Source organism: Anser anser (assembly GCF_964211835.1).
Source record: "Anser anser genome assembly, chromosome: 1".
NCBI classification, from domain to species: domain Eukaryota; kingdom Metazoa; phylum Chordata; class Aves; order Anseriformes; family Anatidae; genus Anser; species Anser anser.
Genome location: NC_139720.1, coordinates 75,983,328 through 76,007,621, shown reverse-complemented (window position 1 = coordinate 76,007,621; position 24,294 = coordinate 75,983,328). Strand labels below are relative to the sequence as shown.

The 24,294-nt window shown below is 37.5% G+C and overlaps 1 protein-coding gene across 6 annotated transcripts in view; it reads left to right on the top strand.

The window, feature by feature from the left end:
- Positions 1-1,669: 1,669 nt before the first annotated feature.
- BMAL2 (basic helix-loop-helix ARNT like 2) overlaps positions 1,670-24,294 on the top strand; it is a 41,298-nt gene continuing 18,673 nt past the window's right edge. The window contains exons 1-11 of one of the 6 annotated variants that reach the window (XM_083813142.1): positions 1,760-1,895; positions 7,086-7,281; positions 7,798-7,847; positions 9,530-9,674; positions 10,863-10,898; positions 15,345-15,383; positions 17,587-17,744; positions 19,976-20,055; positions 20,724-20,816; positions 22,811-22,928; positions 23,794-23,937. In XM_083813142.1, coding sequence (XP_083669268.1) covers positions 7,253-7,281; positions 7,798-7,847; positions 9,530-9,674; positions 10,863-10,898; positions 15,345-15,383; positions 17,587-17,744; positions 19,976-20,055; positions 20,724-20,816; positions 22,811-22,928; positions 23,794-23,937 — 892 coding nt within the window. In that variant the 5' untranslated portion in view covers positions 1,760-1,895; positions 7,086-7,252. Of the gene's footprint in view, positions 1,896-5,220; positions 5,317-7,085; positions 7,282-7,797; positions 7,848-9,529; positions 9,675-10,862; positions 10,899-15,344; positions 15,384-17,586; positions 17,745-19,975; positions 20,056-20,723; positions 20,817-22,810; positions 22,929-23,793; positions 23,938-24,294 lie in introns of all 6 variants that reach the window. The other 5 variants (XM_083813140.1, XM_083813139.1, XM_083813144.1 and 2 more) reach the window with 5 other exon arrangements.

Genomic DNA, 24,294 nt, shown 5'->3' with positions numbered 1-24,294 from the left:
CTTGCTTTTATTAAAACCAACATGCTTTTTTGTGTATTTAATTTTCTTTTTCACTTTTAGCAAAGGATGCTTTTCTTTTTATCTTAGAGAATAATTTTGTTATGCCTCCAGACCAAAAAAGCAATCACTTTTGTGATTGTTGTCTGTTGCACAAAGATAGAAATTTTAACAACTTAAACATTAACCTCTAGAACAGATGCTGACAATCTGATACACTTTGAGAATAGTGCACCTACTTTTGCTAGTTCCAAAGGAGCCCCCATTACTAGTAACTGCCAGAAGCTCTGGAAGTCAATGGAACAGTACACCTGCAGAGGTAGCTTCCTTCACACAGGTCTCAGATCACCTGGATCCAGCTGCCCTGTACACACTTGGCCCCTTGAACATGAGTTCAACAAGTAGGTGCAGGGACACATGCAAGAACATAATATGCAAGATGCAAGATGGCTCAGGTAAGGATGAGAGAGGGAATTAGGAGAATCTTAGCAAATAGAGATAGAGCGCTGACAGTATTAAACTAGTAGATGCTACTTAGTGTCTTTGCTAACTATTGTGCATTGCACAAATTAATTAAAGCAAGAAGCCTTGGGCCCCTTACCAAGGTTAGTCTCATGATAAGATTGTGAGCCTGTCTTAAGAAACTGGCAGAAACTGGTCCTGCGGATGGACAAGAGCCAAGGAGCAACTGAGTCTGCACAAGGACAAGAGGTCAACTGGCGGTGGCGAGGAAGAGTCAACAACCTTCATCCCCACGACCCCCGGCAACAACCACCAGGAGACACTGCACAAGTGCAGATGGGAGGAGCTTATGGAAATAACTTCTTGGAACTAATTTTAAGATGAAGTGGGGACAAGTTATGAATATGCATATGCGCAAGACTTTGGTGGGACTACCCCCCCGTGCTGCCCAGTGCTGAATAAACGTACCTACTTTACAATCTTACTGATTGTGGAGTCAGTTTTCCGCAAGTCAAGGATGCAAGAGACTTAGGCAACAGCCTGTTCTTAACAGCTTGAACTGAGCAAACAGAGGCTACATGAGTGAGCTGGGGCAACACAGTAAAAGTGGTTCTGTTAAGAGGAACAGGTATTGCTGAGGTCCTGGTGCCCACACCACACATTGGAGAGATTTCATTTCAGGTTAGCTCTAGTGGAGTCGTGTGGAGCAGATGCCCATTACCAGGTGCAGCACATTAAGCAATTTCACGTGCAACTTGAGGTTTCCACACAGAAGGAATACAGTTCTCACACAGCCAGACAACTCCAGGATGCGAACCAAGATGCAGTGAGGATACTGGGTATCTTCACTTTGAAAGCACACACCTGGCATTAGTCAAAACCAAGGTTACACACTCAGTGCCTAGCAGAATGCAGGTCTGCTGACACAATTCACCATGTTGGTAAGAGTTAACTATTTTTGTGCTACTTTTTACTTGCATGTGTGACTGTTCATCGCCCTGCCCACACGGCGGAGCAAATGACCCCCAAAAAAGTGTCACCCAACCAAAATCACGCCAAGATTCCCACTGAGGGCTTTCTGCCACACCTTCCCTTCCCTCACTCAGCAGCCGTCCGCCCCTGACTGCTCCCCGCCCGCCCCGTCGCTATCTCGCGAGAACCGCCCCGCCGGGCGGGGGGGCGTGAGATGGTGGCGGGGCGGGGAAGGGGGGGGTAAAATGGCGGCGGGGCTGGCGCTGCTGAGGCGGTGCTAGTGAAGGGTGGGGGGGAGCTCGGCGGGGTGTCGGAGAGCCCGCCCTTGGGCCGGGCTGTTCCGTTCTGTTACGCCTCACCTTAGCTCACCTCCCGCATGCCGCCGGGGCCGGGGGCGCCCGCCATGGCCGAGGCAGGAGCGGGGAGCGCCGAGGGGGCCGAGGAGGAGCGGCGGGCTGCCGAAGGTGGCGGGGGGCGGCCGCTGTGGGCGCGGGCAGGTGTGGGTCGGGGTGGGCGCCGCCCGCGGGGCGCGACCTGGTGTGGTTGTCCGCCCGTCTGTCTGCCTGTCGGTGGGACACCGTGAGTGGGGCTGGGGTGCTGCAAGCCTGGGGCAGGGAGGGTGCTCAGCCCTGCGTGCGCTTGGCTTGAGTGTGCTCGGAGCTGTGCCATCTCCTTTCTTCTTGTGTCTTCAATTCTTTCTTGGGGTTGGATTTGGGTGATCTTTAAGGTCCCTTCCAGCCCGAGCCGTACTCTGTTTGGAGTGTAGCTGAGGTGTGCAGGGGTGGATGCAACGGCGGTGGACTGTGCCTGTCCAGAGGAGCCCCGAGCACAATGTCCACACTACACTTCACTTTGTTTAAGCTACAGATGTGGCGTCATACTGATGTGGTGTGGGCTGCAAAGGTTTCTCTATGTTTGACTTAGTACGCTGTTTCTGATATGCAATTAGCTATGCACCTCATATGCTAGGATGACTTTTTGGCAGGCAAACGTAATTTAGTATTCTAAGTGTAGTGATTTTTGGCTCCTGCATGCACGTGCCTACGCCTGTATAGTGAGCAAGGTTTGATCTTCCTATTCATAATCTTAAGTTTCTGGTACTAAAACAAGGCAAGTTGTAAACCAGCTGCAGCTGCTTGTGCTCCCCCTGCCTTGAAAACGGGTGTGTTGTTTCCTCTTCTGGGGTTTTGAAAAACAGAAGTGAAGAAATCTCTCCTAAACCATCATTGCGGTTCTGTTTAGTTAGCACTGATTCTTCTAGGTTTAGTTGTTGTTTTAATACGTATTGGATTGTATGTGTTTTAAGATAGATGGGGATCCTAGTTGTCTAGAAGAAACAGGCATTTTTCTGTCTCTGTTTTTTGGCTGTTCAAATACAGGTATAATTTTGTAGAAAGTAATCAGTGTTTGAAAACAAAGTGTTTCTTATTTCACAAGGTTTTTGCAGTGTGTAAAGTTGTGTTTGAAACAAGCTTTTATTGTTTCTATGTGATGCATGGGAAGGAAATAATAAAAATAAAGAAAGCTCATTGTGGTCATTTTTCCATTTACAAATGGAAAGGTAATGAACCGTAGGCTTTTATGTTTTAGTGTGGAAGAAACCTTCCTCCCTGGTTTTGTTGTTACTCAATGTGTATACTTCTTTTAACAGATTTTGAAGAAACAGAGTCTTTTTCTATCAACTTTTTTAAATATAAAAGTATCTTCATTTGTTGGGAATAGATCCATACTGGTCAGCTTCTTAGTATTTTTTTTTTCACTTGAATATACACATTATTGTTAGTATACTTGCACATTATTAAAGACAAACTCTAAACTGGACAGTTAACATCAGTTCAGAATCATCTTCACCGTAAGAATAAAACCACTTTGTGGGTGACTGGAAAGTGAATCAATATGCATACTCTGTTGAAAATTCCCTGTTTGGGCTCCAGGACCTGCTGAAAATGTGGGAGTTCTTCAGCAGGCTTGATGGAGTCAGCCTTTTCTTGCAAGTTTTTGATTCAAGTAAAACCAGGTATACTCAATTCCTTTAGCAGTATATGATCGGAGAGGTTTTTTGGTTTGTTTTGTTCCCCGCCTTGTAATGAACTGAGATATATGAGACTCTCAGTTTCTATCAGTGACCTGATTTGAGCCTGGAAGTAACTAGGAAGGCAGGGTAATCTTTCAAGGGCTTGTTTGGTATCTTTTCATTAGCTAGTTACAGTTATACTTTGTAATAAACTAATAGGTTTGGACAAGTCATTGGTGTTTGAGATCTATTAAGTGAATATATTATTTAATTAGTTGTGATTCTTGAGTATATTTTCTGAATGGTGAAAATAAATGAGCGTAGATGCAGAAAAAAATCAGTGGCCTATATTAATATTTGGTTCAAATTTTTATAATTTGGGATATTAAAATTTTTCAGCATTTTGTGATAATAAAAACAAATCCAGTGTTCTTAAGCCAACCTGTAAGAGTTTCTCTATTTACTGAAGTATGCATCTTTTTCCTGTTTATGCATGCTTATGAAGTGTGATACACAAAAAAACACCTGTTTTAGACAATACCTTTCTGGTATTTTCAGAACTTATCCCTGATTAAAACAGTTGTCCTAGCTTTAAAGGAAGGTATACTGTGGGCTGTGATCTGGATGGTAAACTTGCTGTAAGTACTTTGAAGATGGTTTTCACGGCCTGTTTTAAAGCTGTAAACCCCCAAATATTTAATACAACTGTCACCCCTATTTAGAAAATATGGTTGCCTGCTTTATATGTGTTCAGACCTGCAGGACCTGTAAAGTAATGCATATCATGGTGCCTGTAACTTTCTTCCTCATACAGCATAAAGTACTGTAGGTATGTAGAATACGCATACAGTTTTTCTCATTCTGTAATAAAAACCTGCAGTAAGAATTCATTAGAATGATTTTAGAAAAACAGTTTTGTAGTAAAATAAAGCAATTTACGTGATGTAAAGCTATTTGAAATCAATTGAATCAATAGCTATCTTGTATGAGTATGCACCAGTGCATGTGCAGCTAGTTACATCTGTAATTGCTTAGGAAACCAGAGACTTCTAGATCTTCAAACAAAAATTTTGAGCATGTCTTAAGCATTGTGAAACTTAAGAATCCAACTGGCATCTTGAGTAGTACCTCAGTTTAGAAAATCTAGGTTGCTTAGGTACTTGTGTGTGTTCATACCTCTGCTTCTCTTTATGACTGTGTTCATAAGGGCTTCAGGCTGAGACCCTTATATCAAGTATGTACTTGGAGGCTATGTGCACGTGTTGGCGTTTAGGTTCAGAGCAACAGCATTATTTTGAAGTGAATTCTCAGTCATCCTCACTTACTGCTCTGCAGCTTTTTATAAATGAAGTAGACTCCTTTCAGAAGAAACTAAGCTAGAATGGTATTGTAGGAAAGCTAATGCCACTCCAGGCATATACCAAATGTACTCCAACTCCAGATGTAAAGGACTGAACCAAGGGTTGGTTCTCAGACAGCTTTAAAACATGCATTGTAAGGTTTCTTGGTCCAGTGAACCGGATTGAATGGGATTTAACATAAGCTCCCTGGACAACTGAAAAACTAGGAATGGGGACTTCTGTAACCACCTGCTTCGCTCTGCTGGCCAGTTGCTGCTCTGCTGTAGTATTTACTAATAGACATAGCCTAGTAGCTCATGTGAGTAGACTTCAATTTCAGTAAGTAATCTAGCAAGTTAGAGTAAGGACCACTTATGTGCCACCTTAACTACATTCACTTCTAACACAATTTTGACTTCTTGAAACTTGTCAAAGCTTGGACTTCCTTAAGCAGCTGCTGAGCTGTGACATGGAGAATAGTTCTGCATTGTATCTTCTGAGGACAAATGCACACAGAATGCCACCCAAAAGGTTGCTTTGTTGTTTTTCTTGAAAGATACTTGCTCATTGATATCTTACTTCAAATATGTTTTACTGCAATATCCCAGTAGGTGGATTTAGATGTTGTTTTTTAGTTGCTTAAAAAAAAATAATGAGGGCAGATAAAGAGGTTTTGTATTAATTTATTATTATCTACATTACTTGTATTTTTCCACTTATGTTTGGAGTGCCTATGTGTATCTTGTACGATTTCATTTTGATGATTCTGAGAAGTGACAAATATGTTTTAATATTAAATGAATATTTCAGGAGAGCCCATGGGGAGTGAATTTATCACTAGCCAAAAGCTGAACTTTGACAGGGAGGTGAGTGGATCATGAAGTGGCAGTAAGGCATAATTAAGGCCATAATTCTAAAGGACTGTCTGGGATTTGTTGTGTGTGACTCTACCAGGTGCTGTCTGTGGCTGTTGTATTGCAGCAGCTGCGTGAGAGGTCTGTAGCCACCTTGGGTGGGATTCACCTTGCTTATCTTTAGATGTCAGTGGAGTAGATACAGCGTCAGAGCTAGCTACTTTCTTCTTTGTGTAATTACCAAAGGGAAGGAGGTAGGCACTCATAGGCGGCATTTCATCCAACTGACTATGGGAATCTATTTTAGATTGAGATGAATCACCCTAGAAATGTTAAATTTCATCTAACCAACTGTATGAGTCTATTTTAGGTTGATATGAATCACCCTAAAAAGTCTGCTACTCTCCAAGAGGCCCTAGAATGGCTAGTTCAGATGTGGACATAATTGTTTGCTTGGAGGCATCGCACCTTTTATGACTGGTGGAGTTTGGCTGTAAGCCTCTCCTAATAGCCTGTGTTTAGGAACTGAAAAGCTTAAAACTGCTAGTGGTACAGACTGCTCAGAAATGTGGCATGTGTTTAGAAAATATTATTGTCAGTAGTTATTAGAAACATGTAGAAGGTCTCCAAAGTCTTGTTTTTTAATACATTGCATGGGATTCACACAGAACAATTACTGAACATATTTTTCCCAAACTGTATAAATTTATAGCCCTTCCTTAAATGTTAGGTTTTGCCTGATTAATTCTAATAAGTTTAGTGAGAATGTACAATTTTTCATGTGATATGTTTGTATGGGCTTTCCTTTTTCATAGAGACAATGCTTACAACGCTGTTTTTTGTTTCTAATATTACATTTGACTGTCCTGATGTACATGCCTAATATGCTTCTTCAATATTTTTAAGATAGATAAGCATACATGCTTAATACTGAGAACCAAGCAGGTCATAAATAGTTCCTTGAAAACATATACTGTTGACTGAGCAAATAGACATACCAGGGCCTTAGCAATAGTGTGAAATTATTAATAGCATTAGTTTAAAAAAAAAGTCAATTTGAATTTTGTTAGCCTTGCAATCCAAACTAGTGTAAGTAATAGCCTTTGGAGTAGCAAAACAAAATGTATCTAGTTGAACTAAACTGTTTCTGTCACTCTTTTCAAAAGTAACTAATGATTTTAATCATCCAGGAAAATAAATTTGTAATAAAGATGGTCTTTCTGGGTGTTATTGTTCATGAAGCAAGAGTGGGAGACATTTAGTTTTGCTTCATGTGTTCCTAGAAATGCTTGATTTTAATGGTATGAAACTGTTCACAGAAATGGAAAATAAAAGGAGGTCCCTCAGCTGCACAAATGAAAGGTAGAAATGCAGCTAGGAACCTCCTATCGTAGAAACACACCTTATTTATTGGATCCTTTATCCATCTCTCCCAACGTGGTACAGGCAGAGTGAAGAAGTCTCTCGTCACAGAGTGCAGGAGGTAAAGATGTTCTTCAGAGGGAGAGCGAGCACCTTGGAATCACCTAGTCTCATAGTGAGAGCTATTACAGAAAGCCCGAAGGGATTATTTTAAAGCGTTCTTACTGACTTCTCAGAGCTGACCTAGCTTTATGAACTGTTTCTGTCTGCTTCTTGTTCAGTGAGTAGTAGGTATTAAAAACACTTGTTCTTTTCTGTGAAATTCTAAATATTTAGTTTTCTACTGCATTTGGTAGTTCTGAAGTTTTAATTTATTTCCCTATTTGTTTTCTTTTCTGTTCTTTTTTTTGATAATTTTGAATAAGTAAGAGTATATGCTGCATGCTGTACACGGCAGGAATTAATACAAATTCTTAATATTATCTATCTTCCTGAAGATATATCTAGATGGCATTTAATATGGCATTTCACTTAAGATGTCACTGTGATAGTAAGGATTCAGCCTATCACCTAAACATTTAGATGTAGAAGTTCTAATAAATTGTTGCTGATAAACTAAACATTCGGATTTTTCCTAGTTAAGAAAAAGATGTTAGGAAATGTAGAGGAGATGGGTTCAGTGTTCAGAACTTAGTGCCAGTGTCAGGAAGGATTGTAGTTACTTTGACAGTATGAAGGATAAATTGGAAAAGCTGTAAATGACACATCATTTGATTCCTTTTTGTTTCTTTAAAAGGAAGTGGTTTAGGAAGCAGGCTGGCCATCTGTGTGCAAAGGAGTATTTAGGTCAGTGGGTCTGTTCTGTTCTGCCTTGTTAAAGGATGAAAGGATTTGTTGTGCTGAAAGCATTCTTGTCTTTGGTACATTTAGGTTTCTGTTTAGTAAATACTCTTATGAATATGCATGAAGAATGATTGTTACTTCAAAAACCTTATTTAGTGATTGTAGACTGCTGTTAAAGAAGTGAATTAAAACTACTCCCTACAAATAAGAAGTTCCTTTGGAATTGTTTTTGTTTGGTTTTATAATTGCAAGAATTTGTAGCAGAAATATCAAGTGAAACTATAAAGTGATGATTAATCAAAAAAAAATTAAATATCTACCATTTCTGCCCTTGTATTTATAACTTATTTTAAAATAATTTTAATATCCCTAGTTTGAATGTATTGTGTGCTTGAAGTAACTACCTCTTCTTTCTGTTGTAGATGCCCAAAGGCTGTTACTTATTTGAGAAGTGTTTATTGATTCTCTGTTTTCACCACCTATTTTTCTTTGGAATTTCCTATGTGGCTTAATGAGTTAAAGAGATTTCTAAAATAAAATGGGCTGTCTCTGTGTAGTCTGACTTGGTAGAGAGAGGATTAGTGGAAGACCAGGCAATGTTCTTCAAGTATTAGCCTATTTTCATTTAACTCTCTAGAGTAATATTCCAACAGAAAATGAGAACCTAGGAGGTAATTTTTCTGCTGTAAGATGCATTTATACCCAAGAGGGGAAAAAAGTATGCACTGTGCTTCATTCTTTTTACTTTTTTAGCATCTGTGCTGTCTGTAAAATAAAATACTCTTAATAAAGTATCCAGATTTTCTTCATGCTGGACTTTGAAAGTACCTGTTTGTTTTTTGCCTCCTGCAAAAGTAGGAGATACTTGCTTTGTGGAATTAATCCTTTCTTGTTTCTAGTTGTATGATGTTGGATACTTTCCTCACTAGCACAGGAAGCCTAAAGGATTGCCTGTGTTGCTGAAACAAAGTTAGCTCTGTTTCTTTAAGCATCAGCTGGGTAATTCTTTGTAATAACTTTGCACTGAGATAGGGAATAAAAAGTGCATTAGTGCTTAGAATCCTTGAGAGTATGTTCCTTTACCAGTAGGTTGCTGGGATTATTTTGGCTTGTGACTTTTTTTTTTTCTGGCTGAGAAAGAAAGCTGTTTTCCTTGGTAGGAGAATTTTCAAGGGAACTCTGAGGTAGAACGTGACAAGCTTTCAAGACTCTCTTGGCCTGTGTGATTGATGTTACAAATAAGTGTAGATTTTGTGTCAGAAACATAGCAAATTTTCTTTTTTGGGGGATGCTCAGCTTGTTTAAAAAACATAGTTCACTTTATTTTGTTTAAATTGAATGTAGAGTTAATATTTGGATCTGCTAGCTAATGCTGCATCTTGTGACTTTGGAGCAGGATGCTTGAGGTGCTGGGAGATTTAACTGTAGTCTTTGGAAACTGAGGAAAGGTGTATTTTACACTGCATTAGTCTGAATAAGTTGTGGAGGTCTTTATAGGACTGTAGGAAAATGATGTGCTGTTCTCTGTACATAGGTTGTAGCAGTGTAACTTGTTTTTTGTGTCAGAGGTGTAAGTCACCTACACATGTGGGTTTTGTTTTCTTCTTTTCTACAACTGAAAATCAGAATGAATGCATGATGATGTAGCTTGCATTGAATGCTGAGTGTTTTTTCTTCATTTATAGATAATTTCTCAATAGATGGAAGCCTGTGCATTGCTTCTAGAGTCTCCAGCCTCATGAATCCAATAACTAAGACTGCTACCACTTCTTTAAACGCTTCTGTGGCTGAGATTCCAAGGAAGCGCAAAGGAGGTGATTCTGATAACCAGTAAGTAAATTGATTGTTTGTGTCTCCACATAAATAAAGGAAAGAGGATTAGAAAGTTACTGTGTCATAGAAATAACAAATGAACATCTCAAGTTTATTACAGCTGTTTATTTCAGTTTCTTCTAAATGTGCTGACAGTTCTGATCAATTAAAACTCAAAAAAAGAATCCTTGAATCCAGGTGATACATGTAGGTTTATATAATGTGTCTTCCTGTTCTGAAGTATCTGGTAACATGTCTTTAATAATGAAATTTCAATCCTGGCGCTTTTTTTTCTTGTTCTGCTTGCAGGTAGTTATTAAGTAGCTTGAAGTTTCAAAAGTGCATCTTTGAATATCATGTTTAATCTCTTTAATGTAGAGTTGCAGTATCAGAACTGCTTCTTCAGTGAACAGGGCAGCCATTTATATAAATGTCCAGAGAGAACTGTGACCTAAAAATGAGTACCTTCCTGCAGTAGTACTCGGTCTCTTTAAGTGCACTGATACTATTAGCTGTTTTCTCCAGTTTTATAACTGCCAAACAGATGCCAGTTAACCAAATAATTGTTCACACAAAAAAAAATATAATTTCAAGTCCTTTGTTCGTAGTTACATTTATCAGCTAGAAGTAAGTCGGCATGCAGATCTGCTGCATTACAAGCATCTCTTCACTACAAGTGTGGAAAATCCACTTTAAAAGGGGGGGTGTTGTAGGAAATTTACATGTATATGTGATTATTAAAGCAATTCTCTTTAAACCATGCTTTTTCCATATATAGGCCAGTGATCTACAGAATGTAGCCATACTGTGGATGTTGATGTAATTATCAACTCGCAGCTTCATGTCTATCGAGAAGATCTCTGAAAACTCCCGAAAGACAATAGCTTCTGAAAGAAGTCTCCATTGTTTTTTTTCTGTAGTACTAGTTGATTTTACGTGTTTAGTGAAAATGCTGGTTATTCAACAGTGTTTTCCTGAAGTTTGGATCTGTTTCTGATTTCATAAAACTTCTGTCAGAAAAAAAATCATGTGCAAGTTGAAAAAGTATTGTTTTATAAGTACTAATAATTAGTTTGTAAAAACTAATATTCTTGCTGAGAATGAGTGAATAATCAAGTGGGACTTCCACACTTCTGCACCATTAAGTATATCAAGTCATCTTGCGTTTCAAAGTACATTCAGCTTACTTCATTACCTGTTTTGCAGGGATACAGTTGAACTTGATGGTGATCCTCAGAAAAGGTACTCTTTATAAATGAACCCATTTCTGTTTTCAGTGTTCTGTCACATTTTTCCATTTGTCTAGCTAAGCTGTGTGGTTTGCCTTAAGGAATGCTTGTCTAAGGACATGTATTTGTGTAGCGAAAGGTGTAGCTAATTAGTGGGGTGGATAGATCCATTCAGTGTTAAAGTTTTCTACTGTTTCTTTCAAAAATGACACTAACAAGCTCATATGTTTACTAGACTTATTCATGTTGAAATTAAGATACAAATAGGAAAGAAAAGAGTAACCGTTAAATAAGGCCGAGGAGGTGAAGGGAATATCTCATGCTCTTCTAGGACTGGCACATCTAAAAATGTTTTTCAATTTTTTCAACCTTCACAGTGTGCTTCTTAAAATATAACTACAACATATATGTTAAAATAATGTTATTACGAGTTGACAAGCCAAAATTAATATTGGATGTGCGATATAAATAAAGCCTATGTGTGTATTATGGAATAGTTATTAGTTACATGATTACTTTGTGATTTCTTTTTCTGCACCTCAATACCTTACTTAGAATATATATGTTTATATGTAGCTGTCCAGTATTCTATTTTATCCTTGTAGTCAATATTTGGTGCATGATTTATTCGGTAGTATTAAAACCTTCTGAGCATAAATTGTTAATCTATTTGTGGATTTTTCCATTGTGCTTATGATGGAAATCTTTGAATAAAGATAATCCTCTTTTTGTCTTTAAGACCCTCACTTCATTTTTAGAAGAAATAAGGAATTATGATTAATAAATAATAAAATAGAGGAAAAGGTGGCAGTATTTAATTTCTTTTGAATAATAACAATCCTCTTCTTGCTAGTACAAGTTAAGGATACCTACATTAGAGCCATGAGGTAGACTTTCATTCTGTGTTCAAGGTAGCTTTAACCTAGCTATTTATATCAATAACAGCACATTTGTTAGGACAGAGGCTATATAAATCCATCAAAGGCTGTGACTGGTTGCTTGAACAGCAAACTTGTTCTAGTTTCTTCCCTAAGTGAAGCTTCTGAGGGAAGAGATACAGTCAAGAGGCTGCATGCTGCATTGCAGGTGATCTGGCTCTACTTTATCTCTTTACCTCTTATGGTCAGATAAGGTAACTTTTACAGTATCAAGGAATCATCTAGGTTGTAAAAGACCTTCAAGATCACCAAGTCCAACCACCAACCTGACCTGTTGAGTACCATCCCTGGCCTGTGTCCCTTAGTGCCACATCTGTATGTCTCTTCGGGGATGGGGACTCCACCACTTCCTGAGCAGCCCATTCTAATGCTTCACCACCCTTTCTCTGCAGAAGTTCCTCCTAATATACAATCTAAATCTCCCATGCTGCAACTTGAGACTATTTCCTTGTCCTATTGCTCGTTATCTGAGAGGAGAGACTGCCAGCCTCCTTTCAGGTAGTTACAGAAAACAATGAGGTCTCCCATCAGCCTCCTTTTCTCCAGACTAAACAACTTGTTCCCTCAGCGCTTCGTAATGAGTTCTGTGTTCTAGTCCCTACACCAGCTTCTTTTCTGTTCTCTGCACACCACTGAAGCAACTCAATATCCTTCTTGTAATGAAGGACCCAAAACTGAACACAGTATTTGAGGTTTGGTCTCACCAGTTCCAAGCACAGAGGGGTGATCCCTTTTGTAGGCCTGCTGACCACACTATCCTGGTTTGTATCTGAAATACCATTGGCCCTTTTGGACACTGGAGTACACTGCTGGCTTGTGTTCAGATGGCTGTCAAACTAGCACCCCCAAGGGCCTTTTCTGCTGGGCAGCTTTCTAGACACTCTTCCTCAAGACTATACTGCGGCATGGGCTTTTTATGGCCTAAACGCAGAACCTGGCACTGAGCCTTGTTGAATGTTGTGTGATTGGACTCAGCCCATTGATCTAGTCTATCCAGATGACTATGCAAAGCTTTTTTACCCTCAAACAGATTGACAGTCCTGCCTAACTCAACATTGTCTGCAAGCTTACAGAAGGTGTTCTTAATCCCCTTGTCCAGATAATTTTTATCAATGTTAAACAAAGCTTGCCCCAGTACTGTGCCACTCACTAGTACTCTCTGAGTCTGGCTGTACAGCCAGTTTTTCTCCCAGCAGTGTACGCCTGTCCAAGTCTTGAGCAGTTTTTCCAGGATAATACTGTGAGAAAGTGTCAAGTGCTTTACTGAAATCCAGGTAAACAACACATATAGGCTTTATGTCATCCTTACTGTAGAAGGAGATCAGGTCAGTAAGGCAGGGTCTGCTCTCTGTGAACACATGCTGGTTGCATATGCTTACTTGATTTTTTCTGTGTGTGCTGTGAGATGACATTCAAGATGATCTGCTCCATGACATTCCTTGATACCAGGGTCAGACTGATAGGCCTGTGATTCCTGGGATCCTCCTTCTAGCCCTTGTTGTAGATTGGAGTTATGTTTTCTTGCCTTCAGTCAACTGAGACCTCCCCAGTTAGCCAGGACTGCTGGTAAATTATTGAAAGTGGCTTGGTGAGCCCTTTTGCTAGCTCAGTCAGTACCTGTGGATGAATCCCATCCAGCCCCATAGACTTGTGAATGATCATATGATATAGCAGGTCACCTGCAGTTTTCTAGTGAATTATAGGTGCTTCATCTCGATCCCTGTCACTGTTTTCCAGCTTGGGGCTGAGAACAATTGGCCTTGCTAATAAAGGCTGAGACAAAAAAGGGATTAAGTACTGGAGTTTGTAGTATATGCACATTTCTGGTAAAAGTTTATTTCAAAATGAAAGAAGAAATATTAGGTACGAGGAACGGCTGAGGTCACTGGGCCTGTTCAGCCTGGAGAAGAGGAGGCTGAGGGGAGACCTCATCGCAGTCTACAACTTCCTCATAAGGGGGTGTCGAGAGGCAGGAGACCTTTTCTCCATTAACACCAGTGACAGGACCCGCGGGAACGGGGTTAAGCTGAGGCAGGAGAAATTTAGGCTCGACATCAGGAGAGGGTTCTTCACAGAGAGGGTGGTTGCACACTGGAACAGGCTCCCCAGGGAAGTGGTCACTGCACCGAGCCTGTCTGAATTTAAGAAGAGATTGGACTGTGCACTTAGTCACATGGTCTGAACTTTTGGGTAGACCTGTGCGGTATCAAGAGTTGGACTTGATGATCCTTAAGGGTCCCTTCCAACTCAGGATATTCTATGATTCTATGAGGTATTGATAACTCCTCCAGATCTGAAACAGTTTGACTGAAGATAAATTCTAGGGTCACGTGAGTCCAACCTAATCCTGAGTTCGGGCTTATCAGACTGCCTGGAAGATGCCTGGGTTCTAGTAAAATCCAGGTTGAACAGCTGGATCTCTGAATCTTGTGTTAATTTGACACTGACTGCTGCATCCTTACTGGGGTCAGTGCTTGGTTGTAGGTGGAAGCAGCTTTTGAAGTCTTTTCTAAAGCTCTAGTCTCCAACTTTCCTTCCACTTCCTACTTCTATTTTCTTATAGGAAACAGCCACTGCTTGATTGGCCTGTCTCCTTACATTCCTGCCAGAACGTACACATCTTCTATAATGATCTTGAAGCTAGCAGGTCTCTCCTCTGGAATGGAGCTTAGAGTACTGCATGAGATGTCTCCACTGCTGAATTAAAAAAAAAAAAAAAAAGCTGAAGTACTGTTGTATAGATTTAAAAAATGCTTGTATCCATTTCTTTTAAAGAAAATAGTTGCCAATATTAGTATAGAACTGCCTCTCTGCAAGTACCAAATTGCTCATACTGAATTGGCAAGACATCTATTAGGCCACTTTCTGAATTTCTTAAAGATTGTGGTGGGGAATACTGTGATCTTGGAGAAGAGAAAAGATCATTGCCTTTGTTTGAATTATTGTTTAAGTTTTCCTGTTGCTAAGTATTTATCATGATATTGGTGCTATGATTATCTTTCATTTATGGTTTTCTTATATAGATTCTTTTCAGTCATTGCTGTGGGGTATGGGAAAATTTTAATTTTTACTTCTTTTTTGGTCCTTGAGCAATTAGGTTATATTTTAGGCCCAGCCTAGGCTAGGGTTGTTTTTTAATCTTTTGGCAATCAGATTTTGGAAATAAGAACATGAATAGAGGACCCTTGAAAAATTTAAAAAACAAAAATACACTAAATCAAGACTGGACTTAAGCTGTTTGAATGTTCCATTAATTTTGTTTTCTTTAGGTTAGAAATAGCTCTATAATAATGAAATATCCCTGTAATATGTTCACATAACAGCTGTAAATATTGGAAATTATGCTTTTGTCTATCTGTGTTACGCATCACTTTCTAGATGTTTGTGTTAGGAATTTTTGTGGTTTTAGTTTTGTTGGAGTGACAGTAAATTTATAGCATTTTCTGTATCTTCTTGAATTCATGGAAGAAGTGCCTAGTACTAAATACTCATTGTAAGACTCTATATCTTGTTTTCTCTAGGAGTGAAGATGAAGAACATCTTAAGATAAAAGATTTCAGGTACTAACTTTATAGCATTAAATGCTATACACTCAAGTTGTGTATAAAGGAAGCTAGTTGATCCTCAGTCTGCATGAATTTAGGAATTGTTTCTTATAGATTTGTTTACACATGAAGGTATTTAAGAATTATCCCACACAAAAATGGATTCAGTGAAAGCATGACAAAGAATTCTTGTTCTGGAACAAGTGCTCATATATGGAATTACTTAATGATTGCCACTGCACTGTGAATTCACATCTTACCTTAATGCAAATTAAAATTCACAGAAAGTACTTGTCAAAAGCATTATTTATGCAATATGCTAACTAGTAATTATCATAGAAACAACAAGGTTGGAAAAGACCTCCAAGATCATCTGGTCTACATTAAATTAAATGGAAGAAATGAAATAGTGTTCCAAAACAAATTTACAGTTTTTTAAACACCAAAATTTGTTTTTCTTTAATGAGTATCTCAGATCACTATGTAAGACTGTGTTTTGTACATTGCTTTGATACTTGTGTTGTACTGTTAATTTTTTTCCTTAGATGATGGATTTTTAGTTTATAAAAAAAAGTATATATTGGAAGACATTTTTGAAGGTTTCATCAACAGTTAATCTCTGTCCAGTGTTCCTTTTCACAAGCTTATTAGGAAACTTGCTCTTCTCCCTTCCTGCTTGTAACTGGGGAATGTAACAGCAGGCTTTCTGAATCATCAAGTTTCACTAAGATTTCTGCATCCATAAATTATTCTCAAATATTAGAGGTGTGGAAGATTGTTCTGTTTCCCCATGTGTTTGTAACCATTTTCCTGAGGTTCAAAGTACACAAAGAGCATACATAATATATTACTTGACTGTCCCTACTCTGATACAAAGGTAAAACGGGCTGAGCCAAGAATAACTGATGAAAGTAAGCTAAAAAAGGCTTCGGGGGTGGGAGGGGGAAGCAGATTACTATGAGTGATCCAAAATTAACCATGTGGAGGGGGAATTTCTTTTTTGTGCTTCCAAAGAAAAATAATTAAAAACATAGAAGACTAAATCTTTAAAACTGTATTTCACTCTTTCTAACAGGACAGAGTTACTAAACTTTATTATCATCAATGCTTTGTTAGAGTACGCCTAAAAGGAAGAATTTGGGGATCAGTTAACCAAAACATGTTGCTTGAGTCAGTTAACTGCCATTGTGTCTGGTCTCAATCAGAAAGGAAAATAATCCTTATTTTAAATGAGTGGCTAGCTTGTCTTCTGAGTGAGAAGGGAATAGAATTAATTCAACTTTTCTTGACCAGCTAAACGGTAGAGGGAAGATGATCAGCTAGAAAGTCAACATAATTGACTAGAAAGAATTTGAGAAAGGGTGACCTGAGATAAAAATATATTTGTGATGTGCAATGTTGTGTGCCCTAGAGGGGATTTTATGATGAAAACTGTGCAAGAAAAGCTCTTTTCAGGTGGTTGAATTCTTGAATGGAGGCTTATTGAGATGAAATCTGACATAGGGTGTGCACAGAGGCCGAAACCCGTCCTTAATTCACCTTACTAGGTGAATGAAGGGGGAAAGCTTTCTGAAATACCTCTAGTGAAAAATAGATGAAACATAGCTTTTTCTTTCAGTTTCCACAGCATCTCTTATAACCACATGTAACTCTGTCATTTGTGCTGTGAATAAATGCTTGTATTTGTGTCTTTTTTTCAATACGAGTTATTTTCAAGATATTTAAATAACAAGAAGACATTGCTCATCCAGGACTATTGTGAGTTTGCATAGACAGAGCTCAGAGATGCTTCAGCGAGTGCTTAGAGCATTATTTGTTTAAAAAGAAATAGTAGTAGAATGAATTCCCCATCTTACTTACACAGGCTAGAGAGCAGCAATGTCTTCAAATATTTACTAATGACATCAAATGTCTGGTATACAGTAAGATGTCAAGGTATTCACTTGGGCCTCAAGGGTCACAAGAAGAATTTCAGTTTTGTAAGTCTTCATCAGCTCTTGTTTCTGCCATACATGATCAAGTTTTTGTGATATTTCACTTATTATTGTGACTGTTGCTACTTTGTTCACATGAATCCGATTGTCAAATACATGTGTATAAAAAAACATTTCAGTGCAGTGATGCTTGTCATGATACATTCCATTCCCAAAATTAAATTGATGAATATTATGAGGAAAATTGTGTGTTCCACACCTTAAAATATTTTTTTTCTTATTAGAGAGGCTCACAGTCAAACAGAGAAACGAAGAAGAGACAAAATGAATAATTTGATAGAGGAATTGTCTGCTATGATACCCCAGTGCAACCCCGTGGCACGAAAACTAGATAAACTTACAGTTTTACGGATGGCTGTGCAACACTTAAAATCTTTAAAAGGTAGGTTTTAGGAAACTAATCCTGACAGTCCTTGTTCTATCATGGGTTATAATACATATTTTCTTTGATGTTAAATACATCTAAGGTCTTCTGTTTTATTTCCTTGCTGAATTCAATTCTGAGTCTATTCTTCATTTAATTTTACATTTGTAGTTTCCAGAATTTCATTTATTTATATTTTTTTCTGCTATAGTAAGCAGTACTTCAGTGTCTGATACCTTGTTAGCTAAGGCTATACCTTTTCAAAATTATAGAAAAATCAAGCAATTCCATCTTCTGTTATTTTCTAACCCTCAAATTAAATGTTCTGCTGTCTCTCAACTTTCCATCATACTTTCTTTAACAGTAATACCTGTGGTGCTATACTAACATCAGTAGCTGTACTGCTAGTGAGAAGAAAAGGGTCTTCAAACTAATGTTTGTTACTGCAGAGTTTGTGATTGCATCAGCCCTTTGTATTGGAATTTCCTGTTTAATTATTGACTTTGTAATGTACAACGTCATTGAAAAAGACCGTTTTTAAAAAATAACTAATTTCTGGGAAGACTTCAAGTTGAAAACCAAGTCACTTATGAAATATTGAATACTTCCAATGAGTTGTTTGTCTAGCATGACATCAGAAAAAAGGTCTTCTCAACAACGGGAAACCATGCTAATCCTTACCTAAAGAAACTGATCTAAGTAGTTGCACTAATAGGGAGCACAGAGAACTTACTTCAGTGATCAGTTTCATCTTGTACAGTGTAGTTTTATAAAACAATAACTATTTGCATAAAACTAAAGAAAAAATGAAATTTGAATGTGATCATATTTCTTCTTTTTGTTTCTTTGGCTTGCAAGGACAGTAGTCAAAAGAAACATTGCAAGACATACTTTAATATGGCTGATTACATTTAAGTCTAAAACACCACAAAATTTTATAGAGTGCTAGGAAAAAGACTTATTAAATGCTTATGTCCCCAGCCATATAACAAAGTAAATGTGGATTTCATTGAGTGTTTTGTGTATGTGCCAGAGTCAAACCAGGATATATTCTTTCATCTCTTTTTGCTATTCTTGCTTTGTTCACGGGTTTTCTTTCTCCCCTAAGAAAAATTAACATCCAAATACAAGTTGCTTATTGCTTGGTCTATCAGCAGCATGCAAAATTTTGTTGTTGTTTTTTTTTGGCAACACTGTTTCAGAATAATAATTTGGTCAACTGTAAGCAAAGATTAAAGACTCTGTGCCTTGCCAAAAATTTGATTATGGATAAACGCATCTGATAAGAACCTCTTTAGTTGTTAGTCAAAGCAATGTATGAAATTAATTATGTGACTGTCATGACAGTTATGGACTCAGAATAATTTAGGTTGGAAGGAATTTCTGGAAGTCCTCCGGTCTAAGTAGGCTGAGAATTGTGCATAAAGAAATAATGTCACAGATTAGCGGGGTAGTAATTGCACTTAGAGTTTAAGCAAGCATCAACATCTTGACAATGAAATGAGAAATCTTAAGCTCAAACAGTGTTATTTTAACAATGGTTTAGGAAAACTGGACTTTATCTGCCGTAGTTGTCATATGTATCTTCAAAACAAGTGCTTTAAGACAATGAGAGATACTACATGGAAGTACAGCAAATGCTGAAATTCGTTGGCAAGTTCAACTGCTATATACCTCAAAAAATACCTAGAAAAAATGTGAAAATACTTGTAATGGCTAAGGAGGATTTTAGTGTGTTTGCCATGGATGATAGAACAGTAATATGTTGTGAGTCAAACATATAATACCTATTCAGTGTAACTACACAGAATGATTTTTTGGATGGCTGGATATAGAGTACTAATGAAGCCTTATTCATGCCAAAAGGCAATTGATAACATAGGAATTACTCAGATTCAGCAGATATTAAGGGCTCTGTAATAGGTCTACAAAATATTTCTAGGTAATGCAGAGCTCATAATACCTTTTCTGTAGCAGTATACTAAAGATATCTGATCAGAAGCTTCCTTATTTTCTGCTAAATAAAAGGCAAGGAAGTAACTGGTGGTATGCCCGTATTCAGTATCAGTGTATGTTTAAGAGGTTTGTTTGGTTCTTTTTTAAAAAAAAATCTTTTATAAATTTTTATTCAGCTGTTGTGATTGAAAAGAGAATTTACAAATTAAAAATTAAATATAACTATGTTAAAAATAAATCTAAAATATATCTTTTGATATTGTATACATATTTACAAATAAACTATTTTCCAGGTTCCACTAGCTCTTATACCGAAGTTCGATATAAACCTTCGTTTTTAAAGGATGATGAGCTCAGACAGTTAATCCTTAGGGTAAGTAGAAGGCAACTGTCAGTTAAATGTTGTCTTTATTAAAGCTTGCCATTAACTTTTTATTTTGGGAGAGCTGCCTTCCCCGTCTTTTTCTTCAAGCAAGTGCTTTGATGTAGTTGATGAGTTTTGGTTTGTAACCTCTGTACACTAAACAGGACTTTTCACTAAGATATACTCAGCATGTTTCACACATAAAATGTTTTTAATGCAGATATTGAAACTTGCATGCAAGTATATGGAATGCTTTTAATTATGCATAAATATACTTGCAGTTACTTGCTGTGCTTCAAGATGCAGAAATAATGCCTGAAAGAAAATCTTCCTGTTTTTGCATGTAGTCATACACCCACACCCTCTTACCCTTTCTCATTTGCAGCTATTTTCTCTTTTCCTTTGCTGCAATAACACAGTTTGGCAAGATTTGTAAGATGACTCCAAGTTAAGCTGTTTTGCAGCTGGCATTCTCTTTCCCAAAGCTGTGTTTAGGAAACTCTAGCTGTCTGCAGTGGAAGGGCTGATTTGGTCCTTGCAATCTTTTTAATTGCTTTTTGGTGTGATTTTTATTTAATAAAAACATTCACGTTTAAAAGTGTACCTCCTTGTAGTCATCAATATTCATTGTATATTTTAATTGTATGTTTTTTAAGACAGTATCTTTGTATTTTCAGGCAGCAGATGGATTCCTGTTTGTGGTTGGATGTAACAGAGGAAAAATTCTGTTTGTCTCAGAATCAGTTTGCAAAATACTAAATTATGATCAGGTGGTTATATTTGAGTTTCTTGGTTTGTTTTTACCTTGCATTTTCTTTTACTTAGAAATATTTAAGCTTTTACATTTTACTGTATTTTATTTTTAAAAGAGTCCTTTTGTATCATTTCTTGGAATGTTGTTGGTAACAACAAAGTAAAACTGAATTTCCTGGAATAAGTATTTGTAAGTGTGGTCAGTGTTTGTGACCTGAGCAATAGCACTGGATTTCAATTGATTGTACTTAAGAGAACTGCTAGTCTAAACGAAAAGGATATTTTGAAGATGTCCTAATTTTATCCCCATTTTTTTGTTGAATGATTAAGTGATTTTTTGTTGTTCTAGCCTGAGGAAAATTGGTTGTTCAGCAGCATGCGTTAATTAAAGCTCTCCTTGGTGTAGTGCCTTTAGGCTCAGATGCACCATATATCACCTCACCCACAGTAACCATCCATGTTATATAATCTTAACTTGTAGGAAACAGTGTGAGTTAGCTTAACCTGTAGAATAGGCTACATATTTTGTAGAATAGGCTCATACGAATAGGCTCATACTTTGTATGAGGTGACATTTAACATCATAAGGAATTACTGCAGATAATAAAAGCATGATAACTTGTTCATGTTTCTATGACTCCCATTCCAAAAACAGGCTAAAACAATTAGTGCTTCCATCTGTCTACTTCTGTAATTTAGAAACTATTTGTGCTACATTTGCTTTGATTAAAGGAGGAAGGTCAACCAATCTGAATTCTGTTTTATATATTTTCTTTAAACAGAACTATGTCTTATTTAAATTAAAGTTAAATGAATCATTTTATTTTGTAACAAGCATAAAGCAGATTTTTTTGAGAACCTCTATACTGAACTTGCTCAAAAGTACAATTTGGAGTCTCTCACGTTAATCATACCTGCCTCCAAACCCATAAGATCTTCAATGTTCCAGCCAAAGTGGTTTAGAGAATTTAACTGTCTTAAGTCCTGGATTTATTTGCTTATCTAGGAACCGCTCTGGTTATGAATCCCATCCTGCAGCGTAGTCTGTTCGTTAAACCTATATATTTTGACAGGGCTGCTATTAGCCTTTCTCAGGGGCACTCATCGTTTTCGCTTTTCATTAGGGTTAGATGGGGACTGGGTAAATGAAAGAGGCTGAATATTTATCCTGCTTTCTTTGAAGATTTTCATTAAATGTATTTCTGGTTGTAGTTTATTAGAGAGGTGCTCCTGTTTTATGCAGTGATCATGTAGCAAGTGGCCAGGGTCCAAAGTGAGTTGCAGTTTGAGTCTGGAATATGATTATCAACAAAGCTCCTTTCTACCCTTTGATTTGACCTGCTGTGGTGAAGGTAGGCCATCAAAAAAACAAAGCTTGCCCACTTCTGTGAGAATTCCTTCCTGTTCCAAGAGAAGGTAGCAGTGCCTACACTAGTGCAGCAGACAAGCTTTGGATGAGCAGACTGAGCGGGTTGAAAGGATCCCAGCTAGAGAGATCACTGTGAATATCCACTAGCAAGGAGTGCTGAAGTGAGCTGAGCCATTTGCAGCTTCCAGACAGCTCCTGGCTTAGCAATGCTGTTCTGTCCATCTAAATGAGAGCTCAGTCATTAGGTATCATGAATTTTTCTTTTCCCTTCCATAACCAAAATAATCTGTGAGGGGAGTTGTTTTGCACATAACCTTCTTTGGCTTCAGGATCAGAAGTTCAGAAGTTGTGTTAAGTAAATAAAACATATATATATATATACATATGTTTTATAGCACTTACTCTTTGTTAATATGCAACTAGTATTTTTCAAAGGGAAGTTACAAATTTTTTTTGCTACCCCATTTATATAAAAAATAATATTAAACAATGGAAAGATAATGCAGATTGAAATACAGAACTTTAGAAAAACTGTGATATTTTAAAGTTTTTTTTAAGTAACATAGAATGTGGTTTTTCTGAGGTGTTAAATGTGTTCAGTGACCTAAAACAGTGGGGTTCTTTTTTTCTTTTTTTAAATAGGCCAGTTTAATTGGACAAAGTTTGTTTGATTACTTGCATCCGAAAGATGTTGCCAAAGTGAAGGAGCAACTTTCATCTTCAGATGTCTCTCCCAGAGAAAAGCTTGTAGATGGCAAAAGTAAGTCATGTGAATGTACTCAGATTTCTTTTTTTAAGAGATGTTAATAAAATTGAGTTCTTATGCAGGACATATTCATGTGTTCATATGTGCAATAAGTTCTGTTCTTATGCAGGACATATTCACATGCTTATATATGCATGGATGTACAAACTTGAAATACGGTTTCTATGAACCAGACATTTGAATGCTTATCTGCTCCATAGAATGCACTTAGAGTTTAAAAACTAACCCAGAAAAGAACTTTATATAATAAGAGGGATTTAAATTTGTGTTGTTAAACATTTACCAAGTTGTCGTCTGACATTCTTCCTACCAGGCATACTACTTTTTTTTCTTGTATTTGATAGGTCTTGTCAATACAAAAGACCTGATGTAGTCGAACATGGGATAAAATACTTCAATATCAAGAATCCCTGTCTTCTCTGAAAATGCTAAGTGTCGATCCTAATTTAACCAAATCTTATTTTGTTTACAGTTATTTCTAATATGGAAAGCATTATGTACTCTGCAGCTAATAACTATTTTATAGCTGACTTTTATAAGCATTTTCACACTTCTTCTATGTACCAAATAGAAGTCAAAAGTTTATAAAGTGTATTTATTAAAATATAATTCAAAATGTCATGTATGGCTTAAGTTTAATTTGGTAGTTCTTTTTGATTTTGGAATGTGTGTGACAGCCACGTTTTCTCTGCCTTGTTTAAGTTATTAGACCTTTTTCATTTTTAATTGTCAGGACAAAAATTAGGCAACTGAACAGTAAGGAGAATGTACTAGAAACAGAAATGAAGATTAGGCCTTGGACTCAACAGTTTTATTGCTGAATTTATTTTTTTTAACTACTTTACTAAATCTTTATAAGCTGGCTTGCAAGTACACACAGATTTTCAAGCTGGACCAGCTCGACTGAATTCTGGCGCTCGACGTTCCTTCTTCTGTCGGATAAAATGTAGTAGGACCACAGTCAAAGAAGAGAAGGAGTGCTTGCCCAACCCAAAGAAGAAAGGTATTCAAACAGTGTAGCTGAAATGGGGGCTTTGTCTTGAAATTTGGTATATTTAAGTTCCAAGTCAGTAGCATGACCCTTGTAGTTATCACAAAGTAGCTGTAGTGAAGTGTAAATATGTACTGAAGACACATCTTGAAAAACGGTCTAATTGTACTCTTTCTCCTCCCTGTTCACTCCTGAAAAGAGGGAGGGAGGAAGGAACCTCAGTTTCAGTGCCTGTTTAGGAGCACACGCTCTGTTGTAGTCAAATTTTAAAGTTTCAGGGAAATTTTTGAAAGCACTGGAGCAGATCAGAAGAATGAAACTAAGTAACATGTGTCTTGAAGATAACTGTATGAATCAGGCCTGCAAAAT